Below are 16056 nucleotides of genomic sequence, written 5' to 3' on the forward strand. Positions count from 1 at the left end.
ATATTGATTTCATGTTAAGGCAGTGATGGCACTGCAATGGATAAATGAATTAACACTGTTTTTCTGTTCTCCCACTTGATTTTGGCCTTAAATTGAAGAGCTGGACACCAACAAGGAAAGAAGCAATGGCCTACTGGGGACAGAACCAGGCTCCCAGACAAGATCCTGTTCTCAAGGGTCCTGATGACAAGCTTACCATACCTAGTGATTCTAGGAAGACAGAGCATGTTCCTGGACAAAAGTCTTACTCCGGGAACCGTGGAGGCAGGAGTGTAGGTGTGGCCCCACATTTCCCTGTGATGGTCATGGCAAGCTTAGGACCTTCTGGGGCTTGGCAGAGTTCCCCTTCTTCCACAGGCAGCTCAACAGTCTGGCCTCAAACCACTCTCTCACTTTTGACATATTCTCCGAAGGGAAAGTCTAGAGAATCAGGAAGTCACAGACAAAATCCCATCCCAGGACAGTCCCTTAGGATACTAACTGGCTTCTCTGGGGAAGACCTAGGGCTATCTGGGCAATTTGACCACCACTTCCTGCAGAAATCATTGCAGGAATGTCTAGAAAGGGAAGAACCGTTGAGTCCAATGATCAAGATGCTTCTACAAGCTTTTGTGAAATTCCAACACCCAAAGAGTCCCCAGGAGCTACTTCTTGATATGAAAGATCCACAATCAGACATGAGACAGCTGTTACAGGTTATGCTTCAGGATTTTCCTTCTTGGCATTTGCTCGTAGATGGGAGCCTCAAGAGTATACTTCAGCAATATCTTTCATCCTGGGGCCAGCAGCCCAGCTGGGCTGGGGAGAATGGCAGGGGCAGGTGCCGTGGCCCTGTCTGCCCCCATTCTGTTATCAGGAGCAGCCCCATGGCCAGCGCGCTGGCTGGAGAGAACAGCAGGGGCAGATGCCACAGCCCTGTGTGCCCATAGTCCAGTATCAGCAGCAGCCCCAGGGTCAGCAGCCTGGCCAGATGCTTCAGGCCCACCTGCCCCCATTCTGGTATCAGAGGCTGCTGCTCGGCCAGCAGCCTGGCAGGAGAGAACAACAGAGGCAGATGTTGCAGCCCTGTCTGCCCATGGTCCAGTATCAACAGCAGCAGGGGCAGATGCTGTGGTCCGGTCTGCCCCCATTCTGGTATCAGCAGCCGCCCCATGGCCAGTGGGCTGGCTGGAGAGAACAGCAGGGGCAGATGCTGCGGCCCTGTCAGCCCATGGTCCAGAATCAGCAGCAGCTCATCTCAGAAGGCCAGCAGTCTTGGGAGGCTGCAACCCCATCACCTCCATCCCAGGGAGAAGCACAAGGGGAGAGGTGACTGCCAATTCTTCAGTAGTCCCTGATCCTGGAGCACGGGATGCAGCTGCCTCAGCAATAGTCCCTAAATTAGTGCTCCTTTTGGAGACTGCTCTCCAGATACATAAACCTCCATGCATGAGCATCTCCACCCACTGCCACAGCTGTGGCTTTGTAGCCGCACTAGCAATCTCTGAAATTGTGAAGGAATTGTGAAGGAAATGCAGTGCTTAAAATTATAGATCAGTTTCTACTTGTGCAAGTCAAGAAGGATATGCACTGGAAACTAACTTGAATTTTTCCAGAAAAATTAAGAACTGTGCCAACAACAGGAATAACTGTTAGCATAGATGGACACACAATGCTAGGTATAAAAAAGTCCAACCATGTGTTTTCAGACAATATAGTCCCAAAAGTCCCAAGAGGGGCGTATATAGCAAAGACTAGACTCTCTAGATCATAGGAAATGAAGCCTTTAGTCACCCTGCTGACTATAATTAGATGAAAAGTAGGTGTAAGGAAGTAAAGGGCAGACTGTGAGTGGACAGCCTATGAACAGACTTGATGGACACAGAAATGGGGAGACTGCTCTTTTAAAAAATAAACTTTTTATTGAAGTATAACATAGAGAAAAGTGCCCAAATTATAAGTATACAGCTCAACTCATCTTCATAAAGTGAACACACTTGCATAACCACCAGTTGGTTCAAGAAATTCAGTATTATCAATACTACAGATGTCACTCTTGTGCCCCCTCGTAGTCCCTACCCCTCCAGTATTAGCTATTATTCTCACTTCTAACCTCATGCATTATTTTTTCCTGCTTTTGATGTATTTTTAATGCCCAACCAGCTAAATACCACCAAGAACAACAACTAAGTTCAGGTGTAGGCTTATAGGCTTGGTACAATAAGAGGGCATCTCAGCAACTTGAGTGCATCTGGTAAGAAGGGGGAGCAGGGAAAGGCTGGGCTTAGGTCGAATAATTCTGAGGAGTTAGGGGAAGTTGGGATCAGCTCTAAATTGGTAGTTGTCATAAGGCAGCTTAGCAATTAGGTATCTCAGTAATGTCTGTTCAGCAGATGGGTACAGCAAGGTAGTTTAGTTCAGGTGTACGCTTATTGGCTTGCTGCAATAAGAGAGGGCATCTCAGCAACTTGAGTGCGTCTGGTGAGAAGAGGGAGCAGGGAAACACTGGGCTTAGGTTGAATAACTCTGAGGAGTTAGGGGAAGTTGGGATCAGCTCTAAAATGGTAGCTGTCATAAGGCAGCTGAGCAATTAGGTATCTCAGTAATGTTTGCTCAGCAGATGGGAACAGCAAGTTAGGACTGGGGCATCATTAGTAAAAAGGCAGCAGTAACTTGAAGAAGGGGGTCATTAGGACATTTTACATCTGCAGCATGAACTTGGGAGAAATATTTTCTATTAACTTTGCAGCTGGCTTTATGCCTATTAGCAGATAATAGATATTATAAGCAACAGATGATTTTTTACTTTCAATCTTGAACTAATTCTACTCATTTGGTATAAATAAAATCACTCAATATACATCTTTCATGTGTGACTTCTTCCATTCAACATTTTGTTTGATTCATCCCTATAGTTGCATGTAATTGTGGTGTGCTCATTATTATTGTTTTTAAATCTTTTTTTTTGTTGTTGTTGTTTATTTTTGAGAGAGAGAGAGAGAGACAGAGAGACAGAGAGAGAGAGAGATACAGGGCTCAAACTCATGAATGGTGAGATCATGACCGGAGCCGAAGTTGGACACTCAACCGACTGAGCCACCCAGGTACCCTGGGTCTGGTGATTAGTAATGTAGTCTAATATTCCCCTGTGTCAGTATACCACACTTTACCTGTTCTGTTACAAGCACTGGAGAATTTTCAGTTCTTGGCTCTGACAAATAGTGCTATTAACATTTCAGTGCGTGACTTTAGATGAATATATGAACGCATTTCTGTTCGACATACACCAAAAGTAAAATTCCAAGTCATTTGATATGCATATAGTCAGCTTTAGTCGATTCTGCCATCACTTTCCAAACTGGTTGCTTCAATTTAGTTTTTCACAGCAGGTGTATGAGAGTTGCAGTTTCTTCACATCCTCACTAATGCAGGTATTGTCTGCCTTTTCATTTTAGCCATTATGGTGGATGTGTAGTTCTGCCTTGTGGGTTTTGTTTTTTTAAAGTAAGCTCTACACCCAACATGGGGCTTGATCTCACGACCCTAATATCAGGAGTCGCATGCTTTACCAACTGAGCCAGCCAGGCAAACCTGCCTTATGGTTTTTATTACATTTCCTTGATGGCTAATAAAGTAGAATATTTTTTCCATGTGTTCACTGGCTATTTGGATAAGCTGTCTTTTTGTGAAGTGCTTAAGTCTTTTGTTCATTTTTCTATTGTGTTGCCAGCTTTTGTCTTATTAATTTGTAGGTTTTATTTATATATTCTTGAATTAAAGTCTTGGTCATGTCCTATGTAAGAATTGCAGTATCTTCATCCACCATGGCTTGCCTTTTTACTTAGTTAATAGTTTTTTGTTTTTTGGTTTTTTTTTGCACAGAAAATCTTAAGTTTAATGTGTTCCAGTTCTCTTCCTTTGTGGTTAGTGCTGTGTCCTATTTTTTTGCCTGTTCCTAGCTCATGAAGTTATTCATCTGTTTTCTACTAAAACCTTAAAAAAACTTTCACATCTAGACTTGCAATTCATCAACTCAATAGTGTGATTCTTTTTTTTAACCATATGGTTATCACAGTGACATGGTTTTATTTGTTTGAAAAGACATTGCACTGCTGTGTCACCATCATAATAGATGTAACTCTATATAGTCTGATGTACTAAGGACTGCAATCCTTTCTAGAGACTTGGGATGTCAGTGGGCACCATCTTTATGCAATCTCTTTGCCCTGCCCCAGGTCATCAGTGTCTCTGAGGAGTCTGTGTGCAAGTCTGGTGCCTGCAATTTTGTGTTAGCTGCCCAGGGGACACATCCTTCATAGCCTGGCTGTGGTGGCCAGTGGGGCTGGTGTTCATGGGTTCTATGGGATGATAGCAAAGAAAGAAACAGTTCTTAACTGGCTATCACCCCAGTGCCCAGTGCAAAGTGAGCAGACAGAAACAGTGATTTCCCAGTCTTTCTCTGGAAGAGATATATTTGCATACTTTAAAAGCTGCTGCCTGAGGGTCTGGGTTTCAATCAGTCTGAATTTAGATGCTGACTGGGATTCTCCTCTTTGGGACACTGACAGATCTTGTCACATCCTGAACTACTGGGAGCCACTAAAAATAAGGTAGATGCTTAGACAATCACAAAGGTTTGGGTTGAACAATAAGGTATATCTCCTATATAAGGACACTCCTTTAAGACTGGGAGAGGTGGTTGTTTTATACAATGCATTAAACCATTACAAAGTGAAGGAAAATGGAAAAACAGAGGAATACGTTCCAAATGAAAGCACAAAATAAAACCTCAGAAAAACACCTTAACAAAATAAAGTGATTTACCTGTTTGGTGTTTTTCAGAGGAAATTGTTCTGTATGTAGCTATAGATTTGGTATGTCCATGAAAAGAGGTGAGTTCAGGATCCCTCTTTGTTGCCATCTTGAACTTGAACCCTGATAGTGATATCTATATAACGCATAGGGAATAGAAAAAAGGAACACTAACAACGGGTTTTGCTTAGGATTTGCCTAGATTAACGTTGGAGGGGTGGGGAGAAGAAGGGAAAGGACTATCAGAGGCATCTGTATGGCTTTTTCACACATTGCATGACCATGCTTCCTCCTCCCAATCAATACCCCTTACTCTGTAATCTAATATATTCTCTTGCCCCTCAGTTTTGGGCAAGATTCAATACTATTGACTATTCTTTTGTTACTATCTCATCTCATGGCTTCCTTGAAACCATATCTAATTTTTTTCTTTCTCTCTTTATAGCACTTTATGGGTTTTGTGTTTATGTTTACAGTGTTTATGTTTACATTGCTCATTTCTCTTAGCTTCTGGTAATGGCTCTCTGTCCTCGGTGTTTTTTAGCTTGCAACTGTACACCAATGTCTCTGCTGTCATATGGTATTCTCCCTTCATGTGCCTGGGTCTTTGTGACTCTTTTTTTTTTTTAATGTTTATTTTTGAGAGACACAGAGCATGAGTGGGGGATGGGTAGAGAGAGAGGGAGACACAGAATCCGAAGCAGGCTCCAGGCTCTGAGCTGTCAGCACAGAGCCTGACGTGGGCTCGAACTTACGAACCGTGAGATCGTGACCTGAGTCGCAGTCAGACGTTTAACTGAGCCACCCAGCTGCCCCCCCATCTGTGTCTTTTCTATCTGCCCTTAATGGTGTGCTCTGTCCCAATACTTAGGCCCAGCTCAATTGTCCCCAAACCAATGCAGCCTGGCATACGGTGCATGCTCAGACTTATGGTGGGCCCCCCTCCTTTTTCTCTTTACTGCCTTGTTGCACCAGCTACATCTGGGACAATGTTGACTAGAAGAGGGGAGTAGATATCTTTGCCTTCTTCCTAGTTTTAGAAGGAAACTGCGTTTTATTTCACCATTAAATATGTCAGGTGCTGGTTCTTCCATAGACACTCTTTGTTAGATTGGGGATGATCCCTTTAATTCCTTACCAATTGAGAGTTTTTAATCATGAATGTTGATGTTTTTCAAATACTTTTTCTGCATTTAAATAAGAGAGGGTTTTTCTTTTTTAGTATGTCAGTATGATGAAATACATCGATTCTGAATGATACAGCAAACTTGCATTCCTAGGATAAACTCCATGAGGTATTACCATCTTTTATAGATAGTAGTTTCAATTTGCTATTTTTTAAAAGAATTTTTGCATCTGTATTCATGAGAGATGTTGATGTATGATTTTCTTTTCTTGTGAGGTCTTTTCCTGGCTTTGGTACGTGGGTAATGTTGGCTCACAAATGGGTTGTTAAGTGTTTCTTCCTAGAAGAGAATTTGTATAGAATTGTTGCTCTGTCTCCCTTAAATATTTTTAGAATTCATTTGTGCCATCTGGGTCTGCACTTTTTTTGTGGGGGAAGGTTGTCAGCTACAAATTCAACTTTTAGGGCTACTCACATTTCTTTTCTTCTTGAGTGGGTTTTGGTAGTTTTTGCTTGTCAAGGAGTTTTTACATTTCACCTAAGTTGTTGAATTTATTGGCATAAGGTTTAAAATTCCACACTGCTTTAGTAGATCCAAATATTTCGGTATATACTTTCAGTTCAAAATATTTTCAAATTTTCCTTTTTACCTCCTCTTCATGGCTCATTTAGGAGGGTGATTTAATTTCCAAATATCTGGGGTTCTTCAGATATCTGTTAGTGATTTTTAATTTAATTATTTTCTGGTTATACGTACCTTGTATAGTTTCCATTCTTTTAAATCATTTGAAACTCGTTTTATAGCTCACAATATTTGCACCTGAAAAGAATGTACATTATGCTGTTGTTGGGTGGTGTTCTATGTATGTCATTTAATCAAATTAGTTGATGGTCTTTTTTACCCTTAACTGATTTTTTTTTTTTTGACAGTTTAAAACTTTAAGGGCATCTTAATAGTCAAGTAGCTAACATAAGAACATTTTGCAGAGTTTCAGCGTGCCTTTGTTTAAAACTGGATTGCCCTTCACCTGGGTAACTCGGTTAAGCACCCTTAACTGATTTTCTATTTGTGGTATCACTTAAGTGTTGAAATACTTGAAATAACCATACTTGTCTACATTTATTTCAATTTTATCAGATTTTTTTTTTTTTTTTTTTTTTTAAGTAGGTTCTGAGCTCAACACAGGGCTCAAACTCACAACTCTGAGATCAAGTGTCACATGCTCCACTGGCTGAGTCAGCCACGCACCCTTCAATTTTATCATTCAAAAATTTTTTTTCAATGTTTTTATTTTATTTTTGAGAGACAGAGACAGAGCATGAGTGTGTGTGTGTGGGGGGGGGGGGGGGCGGGCGGCAGAGAGAGAGGGAGTTACAGAATCCAAAACAGGCTCCAAGCTCTGAGCTGTCAGCATAGAGCCCAATGCGGGGCTTGAACTCATGAGTCGTGAGATCATGACCTGAGCCAAAGTCAGACACTTAACCGACTGAGCCACCCACGTGCCCCAATTTTATCAGTTTTTATTTCATGCATTTTGAAGCTATAAGTATTGGAGAGAGAAGATAACTGTTTTACTGTTGGATTCTCAAATGCCAGAATACAGGTCTCTCTCCCTCCAGGCCAATTTCTGCAAAGAACTCCCCACCTCTTGCTGGAGGGTAAATCTCTGGTTGGCAAGGGCACAGGGGTTGGAGAGGAGGGCATGGGTGTATGGGGTTAAGTGAATGTTCCATATACACCTGGACATTAATTTCACTGCTTTCCCTTCATGTCTCACTTCTGTCTTCCACAGTATTAAGCATTTCTGAGACTGGAGCCAAACTGGTTACTTTTTGTCCTTATCTTCATATGCAAGCAGTTTAAATGGTGCCTGTTTCTGCTCTGATACAATAGCCACCCCCCTTCCATCTTTCAAATTTTTGTTGAGATTTGTTTGTTATGGTCTTCCTCCTGTTCTCTTTATTGCTGTGGTTTTATAAATGTAAAAAATTTCTTTTTAGCATTTTAATGCTGTCCAGAGAGATGTTTAACAAAAAGTGCACTTTCTAGCCTTTTCTCTGCTAGTCATTTTGCTTGGGTTGACCATACACTGACATTTCTGTGGCCCTTGCCACATGTTCCTATGTATTAGCTTTTCCCAGATCTAACTCTTGAACCTACTTGTTGTTATTACCTGCCTTCAGGTACCAATCTGGTGTCAGTTTTACTCTTGCAACTTCTTTGGGCATGTTGCTTTGAACTTTTGTTTGCTTTCATTACCTAGGGTATAGTCTTGTACTCCATGACCAGTCATGATGCTTTCTCATCAATGAAAGTACAATGGGAAAGCCATGGGAATTTCCATATTTCGTTCTATCCCCTAACTCTGGCTGTCAGGGTGGGGGGTGGGAAGGAAAAATTAAAATATCAGGGGTGCCCGGCTGGCTCAGTTGGTAGAACATGCAACTCTTGATCTCGGGGTTGGGAATTTGAGCCTCATGTTTGTTGTAGAGATTACTTAAAAATAAAATCTTAAAAAAGTTAAACAGATTATTATTTGGAAATGTGACAAGTAGTGATCACATATTCACTAGTATTTTGACTTTAAGATATTAAACAACCCATACAGAAGGAACAGCACCCAATGAATAGGTAAGAATTTAAAGAATTGTAAAAGTGTTCCAAGTACTCAACAAATAATCTGTAACCTATATAGAGACAGAATTATCAATTGAATATAACTGATGATTACTGAGAATAGCCAAAGGTCTTTATTCAAATCAAGTATCAAGCCTAGGGCAACCCTTGAACTCTGAAAAAACTCTTCTTCAACAATCCTAAAGCACACATATATTTTTTTCATGAAATTGGGATGTATCTTAGCAAAGTGCTTTTTTCACAATCAATGGTTTCTTAAGATCTGATGAAATGTGACATATCCCCTGTTGTTCCCCCTGTATTTTCATGTGTAAATCCCTCTTTTCTTTCCCATAATCCGTGAAATGCTTCCCAAGGACTCTGATCATATTTCAATTGTATTAAGGAAGATGATGCTTAAAACAGTAAAAGCTAAACATAGTTAAAAACATTGATATCATAAGTTATGTATAAAAGGAAATTTGGAAAAATAAGCTATTTTATAACCATTTGAGATTTGGACTTTCGACCTCCCTCTATCCTCAAAGCACACAGGTTCTTGTGATCATATTTGGCTCCAAACCCCAGTTAGATCCCATATATCAGGGAGTTAGAAGACATATGTGACAAAGAGTGAAATCCTGAATAGATACTCAGGTATGATCTATGAGGGTAGAAGGAATGAGAGGCATTCATTCATTATTCTAGAGATTGGTGAAACAGAATCACATCATTTGTGATGTTGCCTTAGAGTACCCAAACAAGTGAGACATTATGGAATGGCTAAAGGGCAGATGCTTAATCATCACCCTAATCATTGCATATGGAACGTTTACTCAAGGGTGGAGTCAAATATTCTGGAACTATCTCTTAAAGGCAAATGTCTTAATCTCTCTTCTTTATTCCTTAATAGAGATGAGCTGTTTCCCCAAAATTAATGTATACTTTTCCTGTTATCTATGTCCAGTTAACTACTTCAGCTTACCTTGGTCAGGATATATTAGTTATAACCCCATGTTCTCAAGCTAATAAGTAAGCATCCATATTTTTCATATATGGATACTAGTTATTGGTGAAAAACTGGGATATGAAACACTAGGTAACCACCTGAGAACTGCTTGAGGAATCATTAACCATTAGTGAGAAAATGAGGGCTGCTCATTGTATAGTAAATTTCAATTTAGTTATGTACATAATCACTTTTCTTTCACCTGTTGCTTCCGCTTCTTGTATCAACTTCTAGGGGACAAATGTCTCTTTGAAGTGTCCTAGCTTCACACTGCAAGTGAATTATATGTGATACATTGCATATTTTAAGCCTGGTCATCCCAAACATACTCTCCAAATAGGTTAAATGTTTTTATATAGCTTTTTTTTTTTCACATTTATTTATTTTTGAGAGAGACAGAGTGTGAGCAGGGAGGGGCAGAGAGAGAGGGAGATACAGAATCTGAAAACAGGCTCCAGGCTCTGAGCAGTCAGCACACAGCCTCTCATGGGGTTCAAACTCACAAAATGTGAGATCATGACCTGAGTGGAGTCGGAGGCTTAACCAACTGAGCCACCCAGGTGCCCCATATAGCTATTTTTATGTGAAGTACTTTCAGCCAAATATAAGAATAATTTTATAAATCAGACTTCTAGATCTATAGTGAGACCTAAACAGGCTGGGGATTCTGTGAAAACAAATGGCTTTTGGGGGGTACAGCAAATATTAAAACAAGAGATAAGCCCAAAGAGAAAAATACTAGAAATTTTCTCTCTGGACTCCTTTGTTTTGCTTAGCACAGACATGAGTGCTGAAGAAAATTAAGGAAATGAGGTAGTGAGGAATTAAATACATTTAGATATATTTCATTTCTGCTATGTTTCAACATGGTATATGTACCCTATTTGGCTTTAGTTTGGTGGCGGGGGGTCATCTGAAGTGGTGAGATCTGGGAGAACCCCAATAGACCAGCCGCACCCAGGAAAAAGAACTACTTCTGTTCCTAGGCAGCTGCCTTAGGGGGGGTGGGTTCAATATTCTGTAAAACAGTGTATGGGGTGTACCACACAAGTAGCTCCTCTCTACCACCTGCCACGTGGCCACACCCTGTTGGTATATTTTTTTCATAAACACAAGAGATTTCATGCCCATAGTATCTCCCACCATCCCTTGACCTAAAACTAACACGTGCAATCACAGTTCAGAGAGAGCTCATCAAGGCTGGAAGGAAATAGGAAAAACACAAGGCACATGATTTGAAGAGAAACCAGAGTTTCAATTTCTCAGAATGTGAACAAAGGGAAACATGTTCTGCTTGCACAAATATAAAGTTTTTTGCACTTAAAAATGCGGGGTAGGATATACAGTTCTAATAACACCGGCTGAACTGCAAAGTACAGGTATTTCACTCTACCCGTCCGAGGAACCAGAACAATCGGTTCTCTGTATAGCATGACAAAGTGCTTGGTACTTAAATACTTTAAATGAATGAATAAATTTCAGTGAGGGAACATATCTGAATAACCTATGATCTCTCTCCTGAGAATATAAAGGGAAGAGCGATATTAAAAATGTTTAAGTCTTGGGGCGCCTGGGTGGCTTGGTCGGTTAAGCATCCGACTTCGGCTCAGGTCATGATCTCACGGTCCGTGAGTTTGAGCCCCGCATCGGGCTCTGTGCTGACAGCTCAGAGCCTGGAGCCTGTTTCAGATTCTGTGTCTCCCTCTCTCTCTGCTCCTCCCCTGTTCATGCTCTGTCTCTCTCTGTCTCAAAAATGAATAAACGTTAAAAAAAAAAAAAAAAAATGTTTAAGTCTTTACTGTAGACCTTATTTAATAGGATCTTTCCTATGAACCCGCTGGTGGATGTGGAGGTTGGAGCTCTGGCTGAAGCCCTTCCCACACTTGCTGCACTCATAGGGCTTCTCTCCAGTATGCACCCTCTGGTGGATGAGGAGTTTTGAGCTCTGGCTAAATCCCTTCCCACACTTGCCACAGTGGTAGGGCTTCTCTCCAGTGTGGACTCTGAGATGGATGCGGAGATCAGAGCTCTGGCTAAAGCCCTTCCCACATTCGTAGCACTGGAAGGGCTTCTCACCTGTGTGTATGCACCGGTGAATGTGAAGGTTCGAACTCTGACTGAAGCCCTTCCCACATTCCCCACATTTGTAGGGCCTCTCCCCAGTGTGGACTCGCTGGTGGATGTGCAGGTTGGAGCGCTGACTGAAGCTCATACCACACTCCCCACACTCATAGGGCTTCTCGCCAGTGTGCACCCGTTGATGAATGTGCAGTTTGGAGCTCTGACTAAAGCCCTTCCCGCACTTGTCACATTTATAAGGCTTCTCGCCTGTATGGACTGCGTGATGAATGAGCAGACTTGAACTCCTTGTGAAGCCTTTTCCGCACTTGTCACACTTATAGGGTTTCTCATCCGTGTGGACTGCTCGATGGATGAGGAGACTGGAGCTCCTCGTGAAGCCCTTCCCACACTGCTCACATTTGTAGGGCTTTTCTTCTGCGTGGCGCCTTTGATGAAGTAGCAGCTCTGAGCGCTCGCTGAAGTCCTTACCACACTGACTACATCTGTGTAGCTTCTCTGCAGTGTGGATTTTCTCACACGGATTACTGCCTGAGCTGTTGTTATGTCTTTTCCTGCAGTTGTAATGGTTACAGGGTTTCTCCCCTGTATGAGCTCTCCGATGACTACGACCGACCACTTGTGATTTCCAACCACAAATGTCTTTGCAGTTACAGTCAAAGTGATCCAAAGATTCTCTCAACTGGCCATTCTGGCAAGTTGCCTCACCACTGACCAATGGCGAGACCAGTTCTGTTACATCAGACAAAAGTTTAATTTGAAGGTTCTCTGAACAATGGTCCATGGGAGGACTTTCTCCTCCCAAGACTTTTCTCTCAGTGCCTTCTTCAGTTATAAACAGACTTTTACTTTTCTGAGGATCCTGGGGCTCCTTTTTGCAGAAAGTCACTGAGGAGCCCTTTGTGGCCACTTGGCTTGGGACTTTCAAAGACAAATATTCTTCACTTGCCATGTTTTTATAATCATCACTTTGAAGAGTCACCATACTGCTCTTGTTTCTAGAAATACAGAAGATGCTTTTCCCTACTTCTGACAAAGGGAAAAATCTAGTTCAGGATTCCTGTACCCTTCTCCTGGAAGATTCACAATACAATCCTGACTCTGTAATTGTGCTGGCCATATCTTCTAAAATTAGCCAGCAGAAAAGCCCCTACGTAATAGATCCCTAAGTCTTTTTTCTTGAAGATTCTCCATAGAATTTTCATTCAAATCTCCTAGGGAACAAAGAGAATTCAGTGATAAGAACATACAAAGAGTAGATTTCAAGATTTTGGAACTAGAATGCCTAATGCTTGAAGATTTAGTAACTAGGAAAAGGTTCAGTCTCGTCCTTATAGTCATGTCCTTTGGGTTAATGTCAGAAGGAGAGAAGGCTTAGCTACACAAGGCAGAAATCTTGTCTCAGCTTTTAAACAAACAAACAAAAAAACCTGTTCTTCCCCTAACCTTGCATAGGCAATGAATGTGTCCTTGTCACAAATAACATTTCATTTCACTTTACTTCATTGTACTTTAATTAAATTTGCATTTAAATTGGTAACCCATTTTAAAAGGTGCTGGGGATACAAAGAAGAAAATAGAAATTTTTCTGCTTAACAAGCTAGAGCCTACTAGGAAGAAAGACAGTATCAACAGTGATAACCGTTAAGTATGACAACAGATGAACGCACAACCAGTCATGGGAGCACAGAGTACAGGCATTCAACCCAAACCTTGGGGAAGATTTCTGGGAGCAAATGGAAGGGGGGCAAAAAAAGTGAAAATGCAGAGAAAATATGACATGCTCCAGAAAACTATACACAACTCCTTGTGGAGGATATAAAACAGGTGACAGGGGTAAAAAGTGTGCTCTGAAGAGGAAGGCAGGAGCCAGGACAAAGGGCTTGGCGTGTACTATAAGGATTTAGGATTACAACCCTCAGGGATTTAAAGGACTTCAATGGGGAGCAAAATACCTGATTTTGTGATTTTAAACACCATCAGAAATAAGCAAGACTTTAGGTAGAGAAACAATTGCTGCAGCAAATCAGAAGCAAAGTGATAAGGATGGTTATCAAGACAAAGGAAGAAATTCATTGTAAATCACATGATGACTGACTAAACTTAGGAGGGGAAGGAGGCACCCAGCAGGATCCTTAAGTTCCTTACTTGAATTGACCAGGTATGGGGGTGTACTTGGTAAGACAGGCTGGAATGGGAAAGTGGGGACCAATAACAAACACAAACTTTGCCTTGTTTAATTTGTGGTGCTGTTCTTGTACTGTTCAGTAATATGGGCCTGGAACTCCTGAGAGAGAACTGTTCCAGGAATGTAGATTTTAGACTTACTAGTATGTATGTTCATCAAAACAATTAGAGTGAGTATCTTAATATTACATTGAGGTGACAAAAAAGAAGTCCACAATAGTCTTGTAAAAATAGGCCACAACTAGCAGAATAAAAATGTTGAGAAGCTCCTAGATGATAAAGAGCAGATGAATGAGAACTGATGGAGAATCCAAAAAAAAAACCCAAAAAACAAAACAAAGCAAAACAAAACAAAAACCAAAAACAAATAAACAAACAAAAAAACCAAAACCCAAATGCACAGCTCAAATCACATACAGAGAAAAGGGCTTCCAAAAGACTAAGATCTCAACAAATCCTAGAAATTCAAATTCCAAACTCAGAATCAACAGTTCTAAAGAGAGGTTTACCCTGGAAACATGTTTATTAATTCATGTTAGGCATTTCTTTTTTTTTTTTTTTTTAGTTTTGTTTATCTACTTTGGAGAGAGACAGAGTTCAAGAGGGGAAGGGCCAGAGAGGGAGACACAGAATCTGAAGCAGGCTCCAGGCTCTGAGATGTCAGCACAGAGCCTGACGCGGGCTCGAACTCACAGACAGCGAGATCATGACCTGAGCTGAAGTCGGACACTTAACCGACTGAGCCACTAAGGCGCCCCTAATGTTAGGCATTTCTAATGGCTGGACAAGTTGTTGCCATTAGCAGCACCACTCTCCCAAGCACCCTCTTCCCTACAAAAAAATGAAACATTGGGTGGCTAAGGGTAGTGGCCCCACAGAAAGCCTCAAGAACAAAATAAATGGTCTGCCAGAGAAAAACTCCTAATAGTATTATTTGGGCTGGAGAGAAAAGCAGAAGTTGAGGTAATACTGAACCTGCACAATGAAAGGGTTGATTAAAGTACAAAAAGAAGCAACTGACTCCACATGTGCCCAGAATAAGGCTCGAGGTAACCCTTGAAGTGGGATTTCTGATAAGAGAGATACCTCAGAGCTAGAGATTGAGAAGCAGGGCACATCCCAGGTAATTTTGCACTGAAAAGGCAACCTTAAAAAAGGGGTTTACAACCACCCACCATCTGGATTCTTATATCTGTCTCAAACCCAATCAGCAGAGGTGTCCTCTATAAGTACAGCATGCATGCACCAAAGAGGGCCAAGCATCAGCTGAGGATACATACTCCAGTGTCATACTGTGAACATAAGCCTTTTGAAAAAAAAAAAATGAGACAATAAAAACAATATAAGCAGACTAAAAAAAAAAAAAAAAAAAAAAAAAGCAGAAAACTAACATAAATGAAGACTGGCATAAACTCAAGAAATAATGACCAGAGGAAACAGAATTTAAAAGGTACGTAATTAAAATCCCAGAGAAATCTGAGAGGATATCGCATCTAGAAAAACAACATAATCTAATAAAATATAAACACATTGCTATGAAAAATAATCAGAATTCTTTCAAATTAATAAAAGGACTGAAAAGGATTACAACTATCCCTGTCACGCCCATTTGAAATACTCAGGCACTAGCTGCACAATCTTATGTAAGAGGAACTCTTATGACATCCATTCTACACATGAGGAAACCCAAGGTTGAAAAGGTTAAGTAACTTATGTCACAGCTACCGTCAAGCTGTCTGATCCTAAGGTCTACGATCTCAATGGGTCGAGAAGCAAAATGAACACATGGCTAAGACGGAAGATTGAGGGATTCTCCTAGAATGCAGAGTAAAAAAAGAGACAGATGGAAAGATAAAAGTAAAAGCCCATTTTGTAGTAGTTCCGTGAATATGGTGAAGACTGAAGGGAGGGAGAGAAATGATCAAAGCAGTAACAGATAAAAATATTTCTTAGAATTCACAATTCAGTGCTCACTGAATGCTAAAAATTGTATGTGAAACTTCAGGACTTCAAGGAAAAAAAAAATACCAGAAAACACAAAAGCATCCAGACAGAAATGGCAGGTTGTGTGCAAATAAATGAGAATTAATATATTAACACCGAACTACTAATAAACAGTACTGGAAGCCTGAAATAATTGATCATTATCTTCCATTTGGAGGAAAAGTGATTGTGAAGAAGATGATACACAATACAAGAAATCGCAGTGAGCAAAGAAGTCAATAAAATAGACAGTTAAGTTGAATC

The 16056-nt window shown here is 40.9% G+C and overlaps 1 protein-coding gene and 1 long non-coding RNA gene across 9 annotated transcripts in view; one reads left to right on the forward strand and one right to left on the reverse strand.

Annotated features, from left to right (window-relative positions):
- The window catches only part of LOC132677711 (uncharacterized), a 91263-nt gene that overhangs the window by 66487 nt on the left and 8720 nt on the right, over positions 1-16056 (forward strand). The gene's annotated exons all lie outside the window — the stretch shown is intronic.
- Positions 11329-16056, reverse strand: part of LOC132674797 (uncharacterized) — a 49050-nt gene continuing 44322 nt past the window's right edge. For 7 of the 8 annotated variants that reach the window (XM_078434554.2, XM_078434549.2, XM_078434551.2 and 4 more), the window contains one exon: positions 11329-12836. In XM_078434554.2, the coding sequence (XP_078290680.1) occupies positions 11351-12607 (1257 nt within the window). In that variant the 5' untranslated portion in view covers positions 12608-12836 and the 3' untranslated portion in view covers positions 11329-11350. The remainder of the gene's footprint in view (positions 12837-16056) is intronic. The other variant, XM_081790502.1, reaches the window with a different exon arrangement.

The sequence above is a fragment of the Panthera onca genome, chromosome D2 (assembly GCF_046562875.1).
Source record: "Panthera onca isolate mPanOnc1 chromosome D2, mPanOnc1 haplotype 2, whole genome shotgun sequence".
Taxonomy (NCBI): Eukaryota; Metazoa; Chordata; class Mammalia; order Carnivora; family Felidae; genus Panthera; species Panthera onca.